The sequence below is a fragment of the Balaenoptera physalus genome (assembly GCF_965194825.1).
Source record: "Balaenoptera physalus genome assembly, chromosome: 7".
Lineage (NCBI taxonomy): Eukaryota > Metazoa > Chordata > Mammalia > Artiodactyla > Balaenopteridae > Balaenoptera > Balaenoptera physalus.
This window is the reverse complement of record NC_138886.1, coordinates 58,504,799-58,522,025: the sequence shown is the minus strand read 5'-3', so window position 1 is coordinate 58,522,025 and position 17,227 is coordinate 58,504,799. Positions and strand designations below refer to the sequence as shown.

General features: G+C 37.0%; 1 protein-coding gene and 1 long non-coding RNA gene across 6 annotated transcripts in view; one reads left to right on the top strand and one right to left on the bottom strand.

The window, feature by feature from the left end:
- PTPRD (protein tyrosine phosphatase receptor type D) overlaps positions 1-17,227 on the top strand; it is a 2,148,784-nt gene that overhangs the window by 2,010,393 nt on the left and 121,164 nt on the right. For all 5 annotated transcript variants that reach the window (XM_082470803.1, XM_082470804.1, XM_082470805.1 and 2 more), the window contains 2 exons: positions 5,176-5,336; positions 15,248-15,360. In XM_082470803.1, coding sequence (XP_082326929.1) covers positions 5,176-5,336; positions 15,248-15,360 — 274 coding nt within the window. The remainder of the gene's footprint in view (positions 1-5,175; positions 5,337-15,247; positions 15,361-17,227) is intronic.
- On the bottom strand, positions 5,347-14,491 carry LOC309665006. The gene is made up of 3 exons (XR_014266147.1): positions 12,186-14,491; positions 6,424-6,554; positions 5,347-6,092 (listed from the first exon to the last, which is right to left on the bottom strand). It is a non-coding gene; the product is annotated as an uncharacterized lncRNA (long non-coding RNA).

Sequence of the window (17,227 nt, the reverse complement as noted above, 5' to 3'; positions counted from 1 at the left end):
TCCAATCCAAGAACATGGAATATCTTCCCATTTCTTTTTATCATTTTCCAATTTCTTCATCAGTGTTTTATAGTTTTCAGAGTATAGGTCTTTCACCTCCTTGGTTAAGTTTATTCCTAGATATTTTATTCTTTTTGATGCAATTTTAAACAGGATTGTTTTCTTGCTTTCTCTTTCTGATAGTGCATTATTAGTGTATAGAAAAGCAAGATTTCTGTATGTTAATCTTGTAACCTGCAGCTTTACTGAATGTATTTACTAGTTCTAATAATATTTTTGGTGGAGACTTGAGGGTTTTCTAGATATAGTACATGTCATCTGCATATAATGACAGTTTTACTTCTTCCTTTCCAATTTGGATGCCTTTTATAGGGGCATGGTTCTTAAGACCTTTTGATGTGACACACATCTGGATAGGAGGGTGACAGCCATCATTGCTCATCTCCTTCCTCATCCTATTAAAATGACTGTTCTCAAATACATATTTAATATTAGGTATGTTGCATAATACCTAGTAGAGCTTAGCCTGTGTGATTACAATAGTAACTAACAAGCTCTGAGATTAAACATAGTACATTTCCAAGTATTTGAAAATATTGATGGGGTGGGGTGATTGTATGTATTTTATTCTCCTATAACTACCAGTGAACCCATAGTGCTTTCTGCCCAGATTCAAGGGAAGTTCTATCTAGGAAAAGGCAAGCATAGCCTGTGTTTTAAATTATAGCAATTTACCAGGGACTTTATCAGTGAAAAGCCAAGAAAGTTAGAAAACAATTCAATAAAACAGAGAATTCCTAAGGTACTCTAAATAATGAGTTGTCTTCTTTTATGTAATTCATCTTGCTCTTATGTCATTTTGTGCTTCAGCTGCTTTGAATGTTAAAAACAGAGAGAGAGAGAGAGGGCGAGAAATTGTAGATGGGAGGGAGGTAGATTTTGAAGTGGCGGTTCACATTAACATTTAATATACATATTCGAAACCATACCTTTCTAATGGGGCTTAAAACTGACAGGTGTGGCAACTAGATAGAGCCAGTCCCTTCCCTGGTATAGGAAGTCTGAGATATATCAAAGATTTCTCCACATCAGGTGTTAGCATGTACAGTGGGGCTTCTCTTCAAATGACTGAAGGAATTCCCTCGTGGAAAATCAAAACACAAAGGCAGCCTTTCTGCCTGGTTTTTTTTTTTGTGCACAGGATGTCATTTGAAAACAAAGTGATGGGCTTCCTGGAATTTTAATGCACAGATATGCTTTCTCTTCCTAGTTGAAGGTTTTAAGGCAGAATATCAAGGGAATGGAATGTTGGCATCATCTTATCCTTTTTTTAATGACTTGTAGATATTTGAAAGACATTTTCTTTAAATAGCTCTAGGACGTTTCAGAAAGCACGTTCAGAGCACTGAGATAGATCAGAGAATCCAGCAAAAAGGAATCTCATCAGATCGTGCACTGTCAGAGACTCTGGTTTGTAACAGATGTTTCAACTAGTTGATACATTTCAACTAGTGTTGAAATGTATCACCACTGATGAATAGTTCCATTGATGAATAGTTTACCTCTTCCCTTAGTATGTCATCTCACTGTTTCATTAATTATATAATTAGGATTTCTTCCCAAATATGTATTGTCTAAGTTGCCCCTTTTCTCCATCATCTTTTTCAACATCGCTCTCAAAGCTAACAGTATTTCCTTTATGCTTTCTATGTGTGTTCATGCCAGCATTTATAGAAGAGACTTGTATCCAGCTAGTATAATGCTGGTAGTGATACAGTCTTTTGTAAACCTCAAATTTTCAAGAGTGATTGTTAAAGTGCCTAACCACTCCAAGGGTGGGATGATAATTTGCATACAGAAAATATCCCCCTTCCCCCCAAAGACATGAGCTTTTCCCCAATTAACTGCCTCATTAAGAATATCAAAGGACTGGTTTAGAATGACCAAACGTTTCATCTTTTCCATTACTCCCACATACTGAACAAATTCTACTTTTCATAAGGCTGATATCATTTTACCGTTCTGTTTTCTTTTCATTTTCACATGTCTCTGTTTCCTGATTTGGGTTGGAAATCTATGTACTTTGGGAAAAACCTCGGCTTAGATTTCCATCTTGGCTAACCAAGATTATTATCTCAAAGGCTCTTGGTAAAGAATTTCAAATCAGAGAGTTTTGCTTACTTTAGTCTCCCAAACAATTTGAGTGTGACCTACAAGTAATGGAAAGGGGAAAATTTAAACCAAAACAAACAATTATATAACAGAATCATGTTTCTTGCACATAGAGTGTATTTGCTAAGTCCTTTGTGTAAATCCTTACACTGTACATATCCTTTTTGGTTTTTTTTAATCTGCCTCTAAGAAGGTTAGAAACATATTGAGTTTTTGTATTCTTTAGATGCATTAGAAAATCCGAAAGTCTTGTCAATCTCTTTCTTTCCTGGACATAGGAAAATGGAAAGGGAGAATAGCATACAGGCATTTAGTGGGCATGTGTTCTCCAGATTGACTGCTGAATTTGTCCTACTTAAATTCAGAATATATGCCCAAATTGTTAAAAAATGCAGACTGAAAATAATTAAATATATTTACTGATAGTGGAAAAGTGAGTATACTCTCTCATGCTTTAATAATGTCAGCCATTTGAAAAAAATGGGCATTTTATTTTATTCAACAAAGATTTTCTGGGAACCCACTAAATGCAAAGTTCTGTACTTGCTGCTTTAAGCATACAAACACAAATTGTATGTAAATCTTTACCTTCAAGGAGTTTATAGTTTCATTAAAGAAGATAAGGCATGTACACAAATGAAAAACCAAAATAAATAGAGTCTGGCCACTACCATTAAAAAACAAATAGGACTACTTCAAACTGTTAAAATGACTTTTACCTACATTTTGTGAAATAACTGATTACTTCCAGTTAAGGAGAGGCAGCTTCAATGGAGGCAAAATTTAAGTGAGGCCTTGGAGTCGGATTGCGGAAGCTAAATGTTGCGGAACTTGTGAGAGGGTTAAAGAGAGAGAATAGAGCATTTTGGTAGCAGCAGCAAGACGTCTATTGTGATGAAACATGTTATATGTGGTAAGAAAGTTTCAAACAAAATTGTGGAGGCCCTTAAGAATCATGCTAAGATGTCTAGCTTTTATTTAGGAATCCCCAGAGAGCCTCCTGAAGGTTTTACAGATGCAGTTTAGGATCATAACTCTAGCAGCAGTGGAGACTGTTAGAGGAAGGAAGAAATTCTTGATATGGTTTGGGTGAACATGAATGAGGTAATGAGAAATGTGGTTCTGTGAGACTGGAAAGAGGGTGGATGGACCTGAGGATGAGGTACATGTGCACGTATCTTTTTGAAATATGGTTTTCTCTGGATATACGCCCAGTAGTGGGATTGCTGGGTCATATGGTAGTTCTATTTTTAGTTTCCATACTGTTCTCCATAGTGGCTGTATCAACTTACATTCCCACCAACAGTGTGTGAGGGTTCCCTTTTCTCCACACCCTCTCCAGCATTTATTGTTTGTAGACTTTTTGAAGATGGCCATTTGGACCCGTGTGTGGTGATACCTCATTGTAGTTTTTGATTTGCATCTCTAATAATTAGTGATGTTGAGCATCTTTTCATGTGCCTCTTAGCCATCTGTATGTCTTCTTTGGAAAAATGTCTATTTAGGTCTTCTGCCCATTTTTGGATTGGGTTGTTTGTTTTTTTGTTATTGAGCTGTGTGAGCTGTTTGTTTGTTTATTCTTAAGACATGTGGGGCAGCTCGTGAATGTGGACTGGTCTCTATTGGGAAAAATAGTATTTTAAAGAGGGGCAGAGTCAAGAGAATATTTTTCTGAGAGAGTCTAAAATAGGACAGAACAAAACAAGATATTACAGAAACAGAGAATCCATGGATATGCAGTGCCTTCCTTCACCAAGTAACTTTCCATATCTATCTTTGCAACTTTATTGAGGAATAATTGCCAAATATAGTGGCACATATTTATTTAAAATGCACAATGTGATGATTTTATATAGCTCTGTATACACAAATGCTGTGGTTACCAAGATAGATAATTAACTGTTGTTTGTTTCGTGTTTATGGTGAGAATGTTTAAGATCTACTCTCAGAAACTTTCAGGTATACCATTCTGTGTTACTCACTATAGTCACCTTGCTGCACTTTAGATTTTCAGAACTCATTCTTCTTGTAACTGTACAATATATGTGTTTCTCTGTCTGGCTTATTTCACTTAGCATAAAGCCCTCCAGATTCATCCATGTCATCGCAGATGGCAGGATTTTCTCCTTTTAATGGCTGAGTAATATTCCATTATGTGTGTATGTATCTGTGTATATATATATATAACCATATTTATCCATAAAAAGAAACTTATGTTGCTTCCATGTGTTTGTTAGATATTGTGAATATACTGCAGAGAACACAGGTATGCAGATATCTCTTTGAGACAGTGATTTTATTTCCTTTGGATATATACCCAGGAGTGGGATTTGTCATATGGTACTTTTATTTCTAATGTTTGGAGGAACCAACATACTGTGTTCTATAATGGCTGTACCAATTTACATTCCCACAAACAGTGTATTTAAGGTTTTCCTTTTCTGTTTATCAATTTTCTCTTGGGAACAGTCATACCAACCTCTGAGCAGTACTGCAATAAAATTAATTAAATAGAAATAGGACTACTTACATAATTTAATGCAATACTGATATTATTTTCTGTATAAATGTTTACTTTTAATTTGGTCTCAACTGAGTAAGTGATGCTATCTTAATGGCTGGAACTATAATATTTTTTGTTTATTTTTCACATTGCATGTAACACACTGGCACAATGTAAATGCTCATTGAACATTTTGTGACTGCTTAATTTACTGGTACTTACACTTCATAAGATCATTTAATTAATATGCCACATATAGATCCCAGTGAAAAAGTATCTATGGAGTGAGTAACTTATACCATCAAAAATGATTTTATTGTAAAATACTCTAAAGGAAATTTCAATTACAAAACCTGTTTTTTCTCTCCCCTCTTTATTTTACACACTTACTTACTTATTATCAAATCCACGATGTTCTGAATCTTTGCTTCTTCTGATGCTAAAGATACTTGCTAGAAAGCCATTATTTTATAACTGACATAGATTCTGTTTTTCCTCAGAAGATGTATGCAACCAGCCCTTACTCGGATCCCGTTGTGTCAATGGATTTGGATCCACAGCCAATCACAGATGAGGAAGAAGGCTTGATCTGGGTTGTAGGTCCTGTCCTTGCAGTGGTCTTTATCATCTGCATTGTCATAGCTATTCTTCTTTATAAAAGGTAGGTTTGCCCAATATTTCTATTGCAAAGACTTTATTATCCTTCTAGGGTCATTGTGTGGTTGATCTTAGTAGAAATACTTCCAATAATCACTGGAAAAAAATGTGTCCATTAGCGTTAGAACAAAATGTAAAGACTCACTCAGCTATTTAAAATCTCATTCACCGTGTGGTATAGACTCTGTTGCCCAGCAGGCATGGATCCCAACCTCCATCTTCTGAGATACTTACTTATGCAGAATGAGCGCTTTGCATGGCAGCTGAGATGTTACTACATTCACAAGCAGATCATCCCAAGGAAGCTCACACTGGATTGTTTTAGGTCAAGTTTGCACATGTGTGTCCATTTCATAAGTCTAACTAACTTGCATGTGGGATTCCCCACCCTCCCCCCACCCCCATGGCTATTTTCAAAAGTTAGCAAAAGTGGCTAAAAATTGAAGATCAACGAAAGAAAAGAGAGGAAGAGGATGAACTTTTCCCTTTCCTATTTGTGTCCAAGAGGAAATGCAAGGTACCATTTTCCTTTAAAAAAAAATATAACCTTAGTCTTGATACCCCCAAGTATCAATATGATTTAGTGTCTGACCACAGGTGGGATGCAAATAACCCGCACTTACCCATGTTTTCTGATCCACTCTTGTCAATCCCATTTCTGCCTCCATTACACATAAGCAAGATTTCTTCCCCTAGGTCACTGCGTAGGCAGTTGGATAGAAGACATGAGTAATTCTTCTTCCCCTTAATCCTTTCTGACCTAAAAATATAAACGTCTACTCTCTTAAACATGTAGAATGACTAAATTCTGAATTCTCTCCCTTTATATCAGTTTTTCTTTTCTTCCATTCCAAATTTTATTTTCATGAACCTTTAATCTGTGTTTCCTTTGTAGTGTGTCATCTGTCAGAATGCTACTGTGAAGTTACTCTCTTCTTCCCTCACTATAACCTTGACCTTCAAAATTAGATGAGAATGTCTTCATTTTGATTCTTGCTTACATGTTTAATCTGACAAGATATCTTCTTTTCATTATCTCTTTTTCCTACCCATATATCTCCCTTCATTGGGTTTACATTAATTATTCCTACCTGCATTCCTTTGTTCTTATGTTCTTGGAATAGCTCTTTTTTCATAAGCTCTTCTTTTGACTCAAAAAAATACTTTTCAAGACAGACACTTCCCCCTTGAAAAACTCTCTCTTATGAGGCTGTATTCCATTCTATTCCAGGGTTGAGAAAAAAAGGACAAGTTAGTTAAAGACGTTCATACCATAGCCCATTAAATCGCCTATCCTCTTCTAAAGAAAAAAATTATTTTTCCTGATCACTCAATTGTCCACTCCATAAAATAATTAATAGCTGAAAAAGCAAGTGCTTGAAGGCCAAAATATCTTAGTTGATGGTTTCAATCTTCCCATCCCAGTCTGTACCTTAAGGGCAGGAAGTGCGAGGTCCCCACATACTCCAGAACAGTAAGAAATCCTATGTGAGCCCGAGTCCAAGCAACAGCTTTGCTGTTCAGGTACCGCACTTATTACCAGAAGAGAATACAATAAGAAAAAAGTAAAAATAGAGTTCTAATTGTTTTCTGTGAAATATTTACTTAAGTGGTCACATCCTGCTGTGGGAGTCAGATCAGAAAACAAGTGGTTGCTGACAGTTGCATTTCTAGATCATATCACATGACAGCGTGTGATTACTCAAAATGAACAAGATGCTTACCTTTTTTCAAGTGGTGTTTGTTTCATTCGAATCTTTCGGGCTATCATTAAGTCATGCCACGCAGTAGATATGTGCGTGGCCTTGTGAATTAGTTATGTAAACGTGAAGAAATAAGTTTATAAGCTTGGTAATTTGTGGCTTGGCCAAAAAGTTCGTTCGGGGTTTTCATCTGGAAAACCCCGAACGAACTTTTTGGCCAACCCACTAGAAATCCTTTTCAAGTTTTCTTTATCCACACGTGCTTGAAAAAAATAAACTCAGTTATAATTTTTCCTAATCCTGCAAAAAGAGGCATCGTATTTAAAGATTTTTATGACTGTTGAAGTTGCATTTTAGTGTGCGCATATGTAAGCATCGTCTAATGCAATTGTTGGGAAATGCACACATCCTCGAATGCTAAGTATATTTAGCTAACCATCTGAAAGCCCATGAAGCATTTCTGAAATAGAAATGCTTGCTTCAGCAGTAAAGAACATTCCTGACTTGAAATTCAAGTAGACCCAACAATGTCCTTCCTGATTATCATGAAACAGTTCAAGAGGAAATCTTCTGTAGGCAATGAATAGTGTCTTTAATAGCTTGGATTCTGAGCAAAGAAAATTATATAACAAACACATTATATCCCTCTTTTTAGGTGCCTTTCAGTTTATACATGGGTCATTGGTAATGACTCAGAATTGAATGTATTATTATCATCATCATTATTATTATTTTTAAAGTATTTCACTTCCTGTGTGCAAATAATACTTTGAGTAGGGAATGAGTATAAAATATTGTTTGACTCACATATATCCTGTTGGTAATACACACCTGTTTACAAGACTACTTGTGTTAGGGATGGGTCTGTAGCTGTGGATGGTTTGTCCATATAAAGAAATACATTTCACTGAGCTCTCTGAGGAGACTTTGAGACTTATCCCTATTAATTATATTAATATGGAATAGCACACTTTCATTTCACATTCTATTCATTTGACTTTGTTTTAAATTTAATCAATCATTTAAAAACTAATAATCAATGACAAGACATGTCATGGAGCCTTTGTAAGGGCCTAAAGGGCCATCAGAATAGTAAAATGTGTTTGGTAGGTCTTTAGTGTTAATTTTCTTGCACAAGGATTTTTTGGAAATTCTGTACTCTATATGTGATACATACAATGATTTAACAATTTAAACTGCAGAGAGAAGAGGTAGCAAAGTTTAGAAAAATAAATACTAAACTAGGAAGCAGGAAACCTGAGTTCAAGTCCCAGCTCTGTGACTAGCTGGCTATATGGGGTAGAAAGTCATGCTACCACTCCTGGCCTCGGTTTCTTCACTTTTATAAAATAAGTAAGTAAGTATATAGATTAGATAACTGACCTTTTTTAATCTGAGAACCTAAAAAAAACAAGTAGTAATAGAATTAATACGATATTATTTCTGCCTCCAGTGCGTGTGTATGTTTTCTAAATGACTCCATGTTGCCCTTCATCTATCCTCCCCTACAGAGAAAAAAGAATCCATAAAGCAATTGAATGCTCTTTCTTTGATGTTCATCTACCCTGCACATCTGCTACACATGTAAGGCTTTTCAGTCGTTAGTTCTAAAACTGTCCAGGAATTATTCCTAGAGAAAATATTCTTAAAATAAAATGTTAACCTGACTGACTCTCTATGAAAAGCATTTCAAGATGGATGAGAAGTATTTACCGTGTCGTATGGAAGGAAAAAAAAAAAAGGATTAGGAGGTTGGAAAGCGCTAAGGCATGGTCTAGACCAAATTCACATTCTTTAATAGTAACAGTCTAATCTGAGTGGACACTGTAGAGAGTAAATAATTTCCATCCCCCCCCCCAAGATGTTTATGTGTGTGAAGACCATGAGGTAGATGTGACTAAAATATAGACTTCGGCTTTTTCACCTTTTCCCAGATCCAACATTGGCTCCCTGTGGGCTCTACCTCTTTAAATCTTCTTTTTGTATCAACCCTACGTATATTTCCAAAGTGTTATCAAAGAAAGAAATGCAGTCCAGACTATTCTGAGATGCTATGACGAGATAGATAGGCTGCCACGCCCCCCCACCCTGGGCAATGCCTTCCCTCAGCCTGGAAAGCCTTTCCGCTCACTCCACGACCACTCCTCCTGGCCTGGCAAAACCTAACTCACTCACCTTTTAGAAATAAGCTAAGCTAAGATCCACTTACTTACTAAATGAAAGCCTTTCTGAGTGACTGTCCTCCGTGCTGTAGCAGTTCAGGCTGCCTTAGGGTCCCCCTGCTCTATGCTCTTAGAGCACTTTCTACTTCTCTATATTATAGAACCTACCCCATTACTGCCATTGCCCATTTTCTTGGCTTTCTACCCCCACTACACTGTAGGTCAAGGACTCCGTCTTATTCCTTGTGCCCAGGAGAGTGCATGGTACAGGGGGCTACTGAATAATCAAATTTACACAAGTCAAATAATAGTGATACACTCAGTTCCCTCCTCTTGTTTACTCCATCACTGATTATCACGTTCATCTTGACTGGCAAGAGCTGTAATAAAACCCTCAGCCTGTAATTTAAATACACCACTTCCAAAAGATTTCAAACGTAGATATTTGTACCGCTATGTACCCATGTGTGCAGTAAGGCTGACACTTCCGTGGCAGAGGGAATGAAGCGCACACTAGGCACTGGTTCATCCTAATATTCAACAGGCTTTTCATATACAAAACTGGCAATTCACTAGGTATTTCTCTTCCTATCAATCAGAGGAATAGATTTTCCTACAGCTGATTCACTGATGACCTCACTGATTAAAAATAAGCAAGTGGAGAACATTTGTAGGAATTTTTAAAAACCTGGTACAACCAGCTAAATTACTTTAAGAATAAAAAACCTGTGTGTTTGATATCATTTTCATTATTCACTTTGTATGTGTGTGTTTGTACAATTTAAATGTGGACTTTGAAAAGAAATGGACTGGATTACCTTAAAGCCAGATACTCTAGCGATATGGGTGTACATTATTTCATTCGCATTGAGGCGGACCTGGTACCTTTATTTTTTGCACTTGAGAACTCACTAAATACTTTGCAATTTGCCTCAACATGAAGACTGTTTAGATGAATTCTCTTCAGGTGAAGGTTATACTCTCTGCGTAAAGAACACGGTCAAACAATACACGTATTATCACAGGTGAAAGTGTCTATGAGAATGAGCTGCAAGTGTTCCCAGACAGCAGTGCCTCTGTGACTAGGAAAATATCTGTCATGTCAGAGGCTGGTAATAAAATACTTTTCTGGATTAGCACAGCTATATAAATGGGTCATGCTCTGTAGATTTATAATGATGAATATTATATTTTCCAAAACTGAAAATGTATTTAATCTTTTACTAGAAGAAAAAGATTTATGATCACCTTACTTGTCAAAAGGTGTTTGAAGAAATCATTTCTCCCACTTTATTACCTTGTGGTGTATTATGCAATTGTGCAAATTTCTGTGCAGGTCAATGCAATTTGCAGGTATTTTAAATCATTAAAGGAATACTGTATCTCTTAACTGAAGATTCTTTATCTTAATTTCTTATATGGAATGAGGTTATATTCCCATTAAGTACACTAGCAGTTGTCTCATGGCATGTTTTGTAAAAATCAAATTATATCTCTGCCATCAGACACTTCCTGCGATGTAATTAACTGTGGCAGTGTTTTGTAGATTGATGAATAAAAGCGAGTCTGACATTAACACACACACACAAATGTTTTGCTTAGCCATGTACGCTTGTGTCCTCCATTTGCTTCATGCTTAGGGGCCTTTAAATATTTTGATATGCTATCATTTTGTAATGTGTTATATATCCCTGATTCTGAGCACTGTTAAATCTTGGTTGTCATGGTTACTCTTGTTACCATTGGCCAACTAACATTTAGCCTTTCTTTTTCTTTCTTTGCTGCATTAAAATGGAGCAGTAAACCTGACAGGTGAGGAATAGAGAACAAATCCCTTTAATGCTCAGTACAAAAAAAAAAAAAAAATGATACGGGTAGACTTTGGAGGTATTGAGGGGGTGAGGGTGGAGGTTGGATATAAAAGATGAAACTGGCAAGGGGAAGATGGATGAAGCCTAGATACATAAAATAATTTTGATATTAAAATGATTTGGGGGGAAATAGTTTGTCTATACATGAAGATAAAATAGAGTATTTAAAGCCAAATTTAGATGGTAGTAAAACCAGTCTGTAGTCACGGTTAAATGAGCATTTGTATGTGTTAATGTGAGCCATTTTTGTTTTGTTTTGTTTGTTTTTTACTGAAAGTTTGATCTCAAGACACTTTGTACAGGAATACTAGCGTTCTCACACCCTGCTAATGTTGATGTCAGTGCCTTAGTGAAAACTTATATTTAATTCCAAATTATTTTCCCTGTCTTCCAGCCTTGAATAATAATAGCAATAATAATAATAATAATACCTATAGTGCTTGATTATTTATTGATCAGTCCAAGCTAACCTTTTAGCTTTCTAACACATACCTAGATATCTATATATGAATTCCTGATTAAAGTTAAACTAAGAAAAGGATCTCAGTGCTCCTCTAGGCTGCCTTCCTCCCGTCGCTGTATTGCAGATGCTTCTCTATGAGCGGCCCCTGGGCAAGTGGCAGTAGCATTACCTAGGATCTTGGTAGAAACACAAATTCCTGGCTCCCCAATCCCAGAGCTACTGAATCAGAAACTCTGGGAGTTGGTCCAGCAGCCTGCCGTTTAACAAGCCCTCTTAGGTGACTCTGATGGACACTAAAGTTTGAGAATTACTGCTGTATTACTGTCCCTAAAATCACTTAACGCTGGTCAGCAAGCTGCATTACACTTTCACTGGCAGGAAACGGACTACCTCTGAGAAGGTGTGCTTGCCATTAATCCAGCAGAAAACACATGCAAAATAGTTCTTCTAGCCCAAAGTCAAAACACTTCGAACCTACTTAATACACTCAGAGACCCACCTTCTCATTATAACACTGTCCACATTTCACAATTTCATCACTACCTTCTTGTTCTATTAAAATGAGAGAAATGGGCCACAATTTAGCTATCATCTTTTAACACTCCTTCTCTATTTTGTAAGTGAAGAAATTAAGAAACTTTGTAGTTGACTTACCCAAGGAGATTCACACCAATAGTCGTGGAGTTGGGGTTCCATTCTCAATGATGTCAGAATCGTTAAGTGTCCGAACTGATTTCTTTGAAATCTCTATGAATATTCAAATAAATATATTTCTTCCAAAAGCCTGTACTCGTATGTCTGAATATCTTTGTTCCAAGTAAATAGATATGATCTGCCACACGATCATCCTTTTGTTTTTGCTCCCCACTTTACCTGTAGATAAGAGCCAGGTGAGAATAAGTGAAAATAAAACCCCGCTTAGACCACAGAGCAGCATTTTTGTTGTACAGTATTCACAGCCCCCCAAAAACCACATATTTTTACGGTATTAGCAGTTTCTGCCATATCTGAAATGTCATGTGATCTTCTATTTTCTTTTCACCCAGATAACCCCTGCATGTGGTAGATACTTCTCACAGTGAGAAATAAACTTACCCTAGGGCTTTATAATCCTAATAGAAAAAATAAAACAGCGAGGCAAAATTCAGAATCTGTTTCAAGTCACTATTTGTTGCTTTTTTCTATCAGTAGATGAAAATGAGAATAATGAGACCTCTGAAAACTTACCAGAAAAAAAAAAAATGTTACTCCTTACGTTCATGTTGGGCCTGATTTAGATCATTATACGCCATTTAATACTTTGCAACAGTAAATTCAGTTTTTAAAAATGACTACTGTTACTGATGATGACCAAACTCTTCATCTTGCAAATCTTCCTTAGAAATTCTTTGTTAGAAAACGAACATTTTAACACATTTCTGTTTAAAAATAATGCGATAAAGAGTGTGGGCAGCCAGAATTACCCATGTTGTGATCATCAAAACTAAATGAAGCAAAATAAAATTTAAACAAACAGCTGATTTTCCTAGCTGGCTGGGACTTCTGGAGTCTGATTTCTTGGAGATTATCTTACTTGGAGAGATTTAGGTGAGGGAGATGTCAGTTATTAAATGTCAGGACACCCCTCCCATTTATTACAATTATGAATTGTAACTTCAGTCCCATGCTCTGGACTTTCCAAGACTCATCGGGCAACAAGATGGCATTTTCAACTTCCCTGGCGCCAGAGCAACTGAGTAAATGTCTTTAGAGAGTATTCTTTTCTTTCCCTGTGTCTCACATCACTCAGCCTGGCCTCAGTGCAAAGGAAGATAAGGAGGGTGTCCCACAATATCTGCAAGAGTGAGGGTCTCCTTGCCCAGATATTTCTTCATGTGGTTTCCATAATCCTGCAGGAAAGACTGTAGAGCCATTTTGAAAAGGGATAAAAATCCAGTTTTCAGTCATTGGATCTGGTACATCAGTAAAGCCATGTGCCAAATTGTGTGAAAAGACCAAAACCTGCAAAGGGCCACTGGGATTACTTGGAGAAGACCAACCATATGTTTGTTACACGTGGGATTGATTGGCCACACTCGGTGGTGTCTCATTAACCCATTTAGATTCTGCATCTTCGATAGTAAAACATCTCTCTGTATTGTGAGGCACATACCCACAGCAAAAACACGGCGACATTTTCTATTGTGAAAGTGGTCATCATATCCTTCTTTCCCATTGTCTTCCTAGCCCCTTTTTCTCTTCCTTCTCATATCTCTCTGACCAGTTCTCCAGCTCTTCTTTTCCTTTCCTTCTCATTTTCCACTCCATATAACTGGAGCTGCCAGTACCTTTGGCATGCCTCCAACTCACTGCTCTCCTCCGATTGGTAGTAGGGCTTGGCAGTATGCTCTGTCCTAAGGCTATACCTGACACTTTTAGGTGGAAACAGAAAATCCTGAGACAGGTTAATCCAAGGTTCTGAGAGAGCAAGATGTCTAACAGGACTCACCCCCAAAAATTCATTCCACTGAGGATGTTTTGCTGAAGGCATTAGCACTTGAGCAAATCAAGTGTGCTTTCCCTTCACATCAATCTTCCCTTCATCCCCTGGTTGGTTTTATTCTATACAGATGAGCAGAGGTGGAATGAAAGGCTATTTAACAGGAGCCCTCTGGCTAACCGTGGAACGACCTGGGTGGCACTGAATGAGAGCCCACTGCCACAGCAACACTAACGAGCTGTACCACCGTCATAGCAAAAAGAGAAAGGGAGAGTTCCTAAATACTGCTGCACCCTTTCTCCAAATCAGAATGCCTTTGCTCTGAGCAGGGGTGAGATGCTAGGATTATGCCTCCGGCCTGGAGATTGCTGGAATCTGTATTTGGAATAAAGCACTGTTTGAAAAGCTCTCCATTAGTTAAGTGAGTTTTTAATCTAATTCAACCTTAAAGAAAATAGCTAGCTACTACTCTGTGATTATTTGTTTGGGGGGGAAAAAAAAAAAGGATAAAAAATCTTATGAAGAAACCTCACATTTCTTGCCTAGACATTTATTAAAATTACATTATGACACCTTAAGCAAAGATAGTTAGCTTGACACCATGAACAGCCAACACTGTTTTTTCCTTGGAATTTGGAAAGAGAAAAGGGATGTTGGTTTTGTGTGGTCCTGATTCTCCTCCCAGGTATTAGGTTAACTTGAAATCTTAGAAATGCACTTACTGTCTTTATCTGGTTATGGGAAAATCCAGGGCAGGTCCACCTGGTAGCCGCCAGTCATGTATCCTAAAGGGAAAAGGAGGCGGGCAGATTTAGCTGTTTAGCTTGAGGCCCAGTAGTTTCTGAGTTTTTTCCCATGGTAACCACAATTTTAGTATTGGTTACTAGGGTTACTCTATCCTATCCCTCACAAATAGAACTAGTGGATGAGGGAGAAAAGCTGAACAAGTTTCCGAACCTATCTCACCAACACCTCCTTAAGCCTAAAGGCAGAATCACTGAATTATTTAAATCCAGAGATAAAGGAGGACTTTGAGGTGATCCACTTAAAAATTTCGGACCTGAGGAAATACTGTAGGCTAGGAGAGAAAAAAGTGACCTGAACAAAGTCACCAAAGACAAAAAGTTTTAAACCTGAAAATGGGGGGTGGGGGGTTAGAGGGGCATAACTCTGCTTTTTTTTAATGTTTCCATTATTTTGGTTGTCTTACTCTTAAATTTTTATTCTCTCCCTATAGGAAGAGGGCAGAGTCTGATTCTAGAAAGAGCAGCATACCAAACAGTAAGGAGGTCCCTTCACACCATCCAACAGACCCAGTAGAACTGAGGCGCCTTAATTTCCAAACACCAGGTAAGAGGCATGACTCCGCTTGTCCATAACACAGTGTTTACTGAAAGTTTTACAGCCCCGTTGATATTGCCTTGAGAGGTGAATAGATCACTTTATTTCAAACAATTCTTTGTCCTCCTCTTTTACTTTACTATTATTGAGACTCACCAAAACATATGTTTTGAAAGGAAATTACATTCTTTGTGTAAATCTGAGGTGGGGTGGAAGAAAGAAAAAAAAAATTTTTTCCCTTCAAATTTTGGAAAAACTATAGTCTTAAGAATATCTACCATTTTTATGGGCTTAGCATAGTTGATTATTTTCAATGACATCTATCTGGAAAGAATTCAGTTTCTCATCTTATAAAGCAAATGAATGGATGGATGGATGGATGTTACCTCATTCATCCCATTGGGAAAGAATATATTTTTTTTCTCTATTCCCCTATTAATTTGTGTCTGTGTTACTCTGAAAGAAAGGGGAAGGCAGGGAGAAAAACAAAATGAGGAAAAAATTTGTATCTTTTAAAATATTACCGAAACTAAAATCTCACTGAGCAATTTAGGTTTCTTACTGGGGAGACACACTAAGTGACTGAGGATAAGAAAAACGTGTCTGTTTCTTAAATTAAAGAACATTAAGTGCTTCAACAGAGGAGAAATATTATTCCTGCTGAGGGGCATTTTGTACAGTATTGTTAATTCAAGGCTAGCTCTGTTTTGCTTTCTTTCACCTAAATCTTATTTATGCCAAATGAATGGCAAATAATGAAGAGTAGAGAGAGCTAAAAACATAAAACTGAGTGGCACTGTCTTAATACCTGATGATAATGGACAAAATTAAAGAGCTGATCTAAGAAGTCTATTTGATTAAAATTTGATGGTAGTATTGCACCCCAAATTGTTTGAAAGTTTTTTTGTGTGTCAAATGGATATTCTATTCACAGTATGGTACACCACAGATTTTATTAAACTACACATTTGCAGTGAATTGCTTTGAATTGAAAATACACAGTTTATTGTGTTTAGCATATTTTTTTATCTTACATGTAGATATGTCATAGTAACTAGAAACTATTCCGGTAAAAGAAATGCCTGGCATTTTTTAATGTGGCTATACAAGTCATCATAGAAGTGGGTTGTTTTTTAAAATTCTATCTCAAATGAGGTTTGTTCTTTAAAAAGCAAAAGATATACCTTCATCAGCATAAAAAGTAAAAGAAAATTTTCACATGGCCAAAAATCTCCCGTATGGGAACTTATTTAAAAGGCTGAGTATAATGGCGACAGTAGCCCCAAAAGAAGAGAGCCAGTGGGAGTGCTATCCCTCACCACCCCCAGCGCCATCAGAGAATGTTTCCAGGCATAAACACATGAATGGCAATTGTGTAGAAAGGATTATTAGCAGAGTGCTGGTGGCTGCAAGTAGGGAAATATAAGTGCCTTTAACCAAGACACCTCCATGTTCAAGAATTCTATAAAGAATCTAATTTCCCCAATGTATGTGGGAATATGAGATCCATTTATAGAGAGAACCTGCTATATTCCATATAAGTCACTGGAAAGAAGAATGAAGGTTACAATTGAAGTGACATTGCTTATATCACCCATGGCTTTACCAAATTAAAACGGGGACCTAGGTATATAAGAAGGTATCATTTAACTAATATCAGACTTATCACCTCAAATGGATAGTAGAATAAAGTAGGCAAACAGTAAAAAGGACAGAGATGATTTAGTAGAGGAAGAGCATAGAACAGGAGAAGTTGTCCCAAGATCCTAGCACATCTGTTCACTGAGGCAGCATTATGTTGTACTCAGGTAAGCAGTCTGCCTAAGCCTGATTTGTTGAAATAGTCTACGTGCCTCCCAAGCTCTGTGATGTGGCC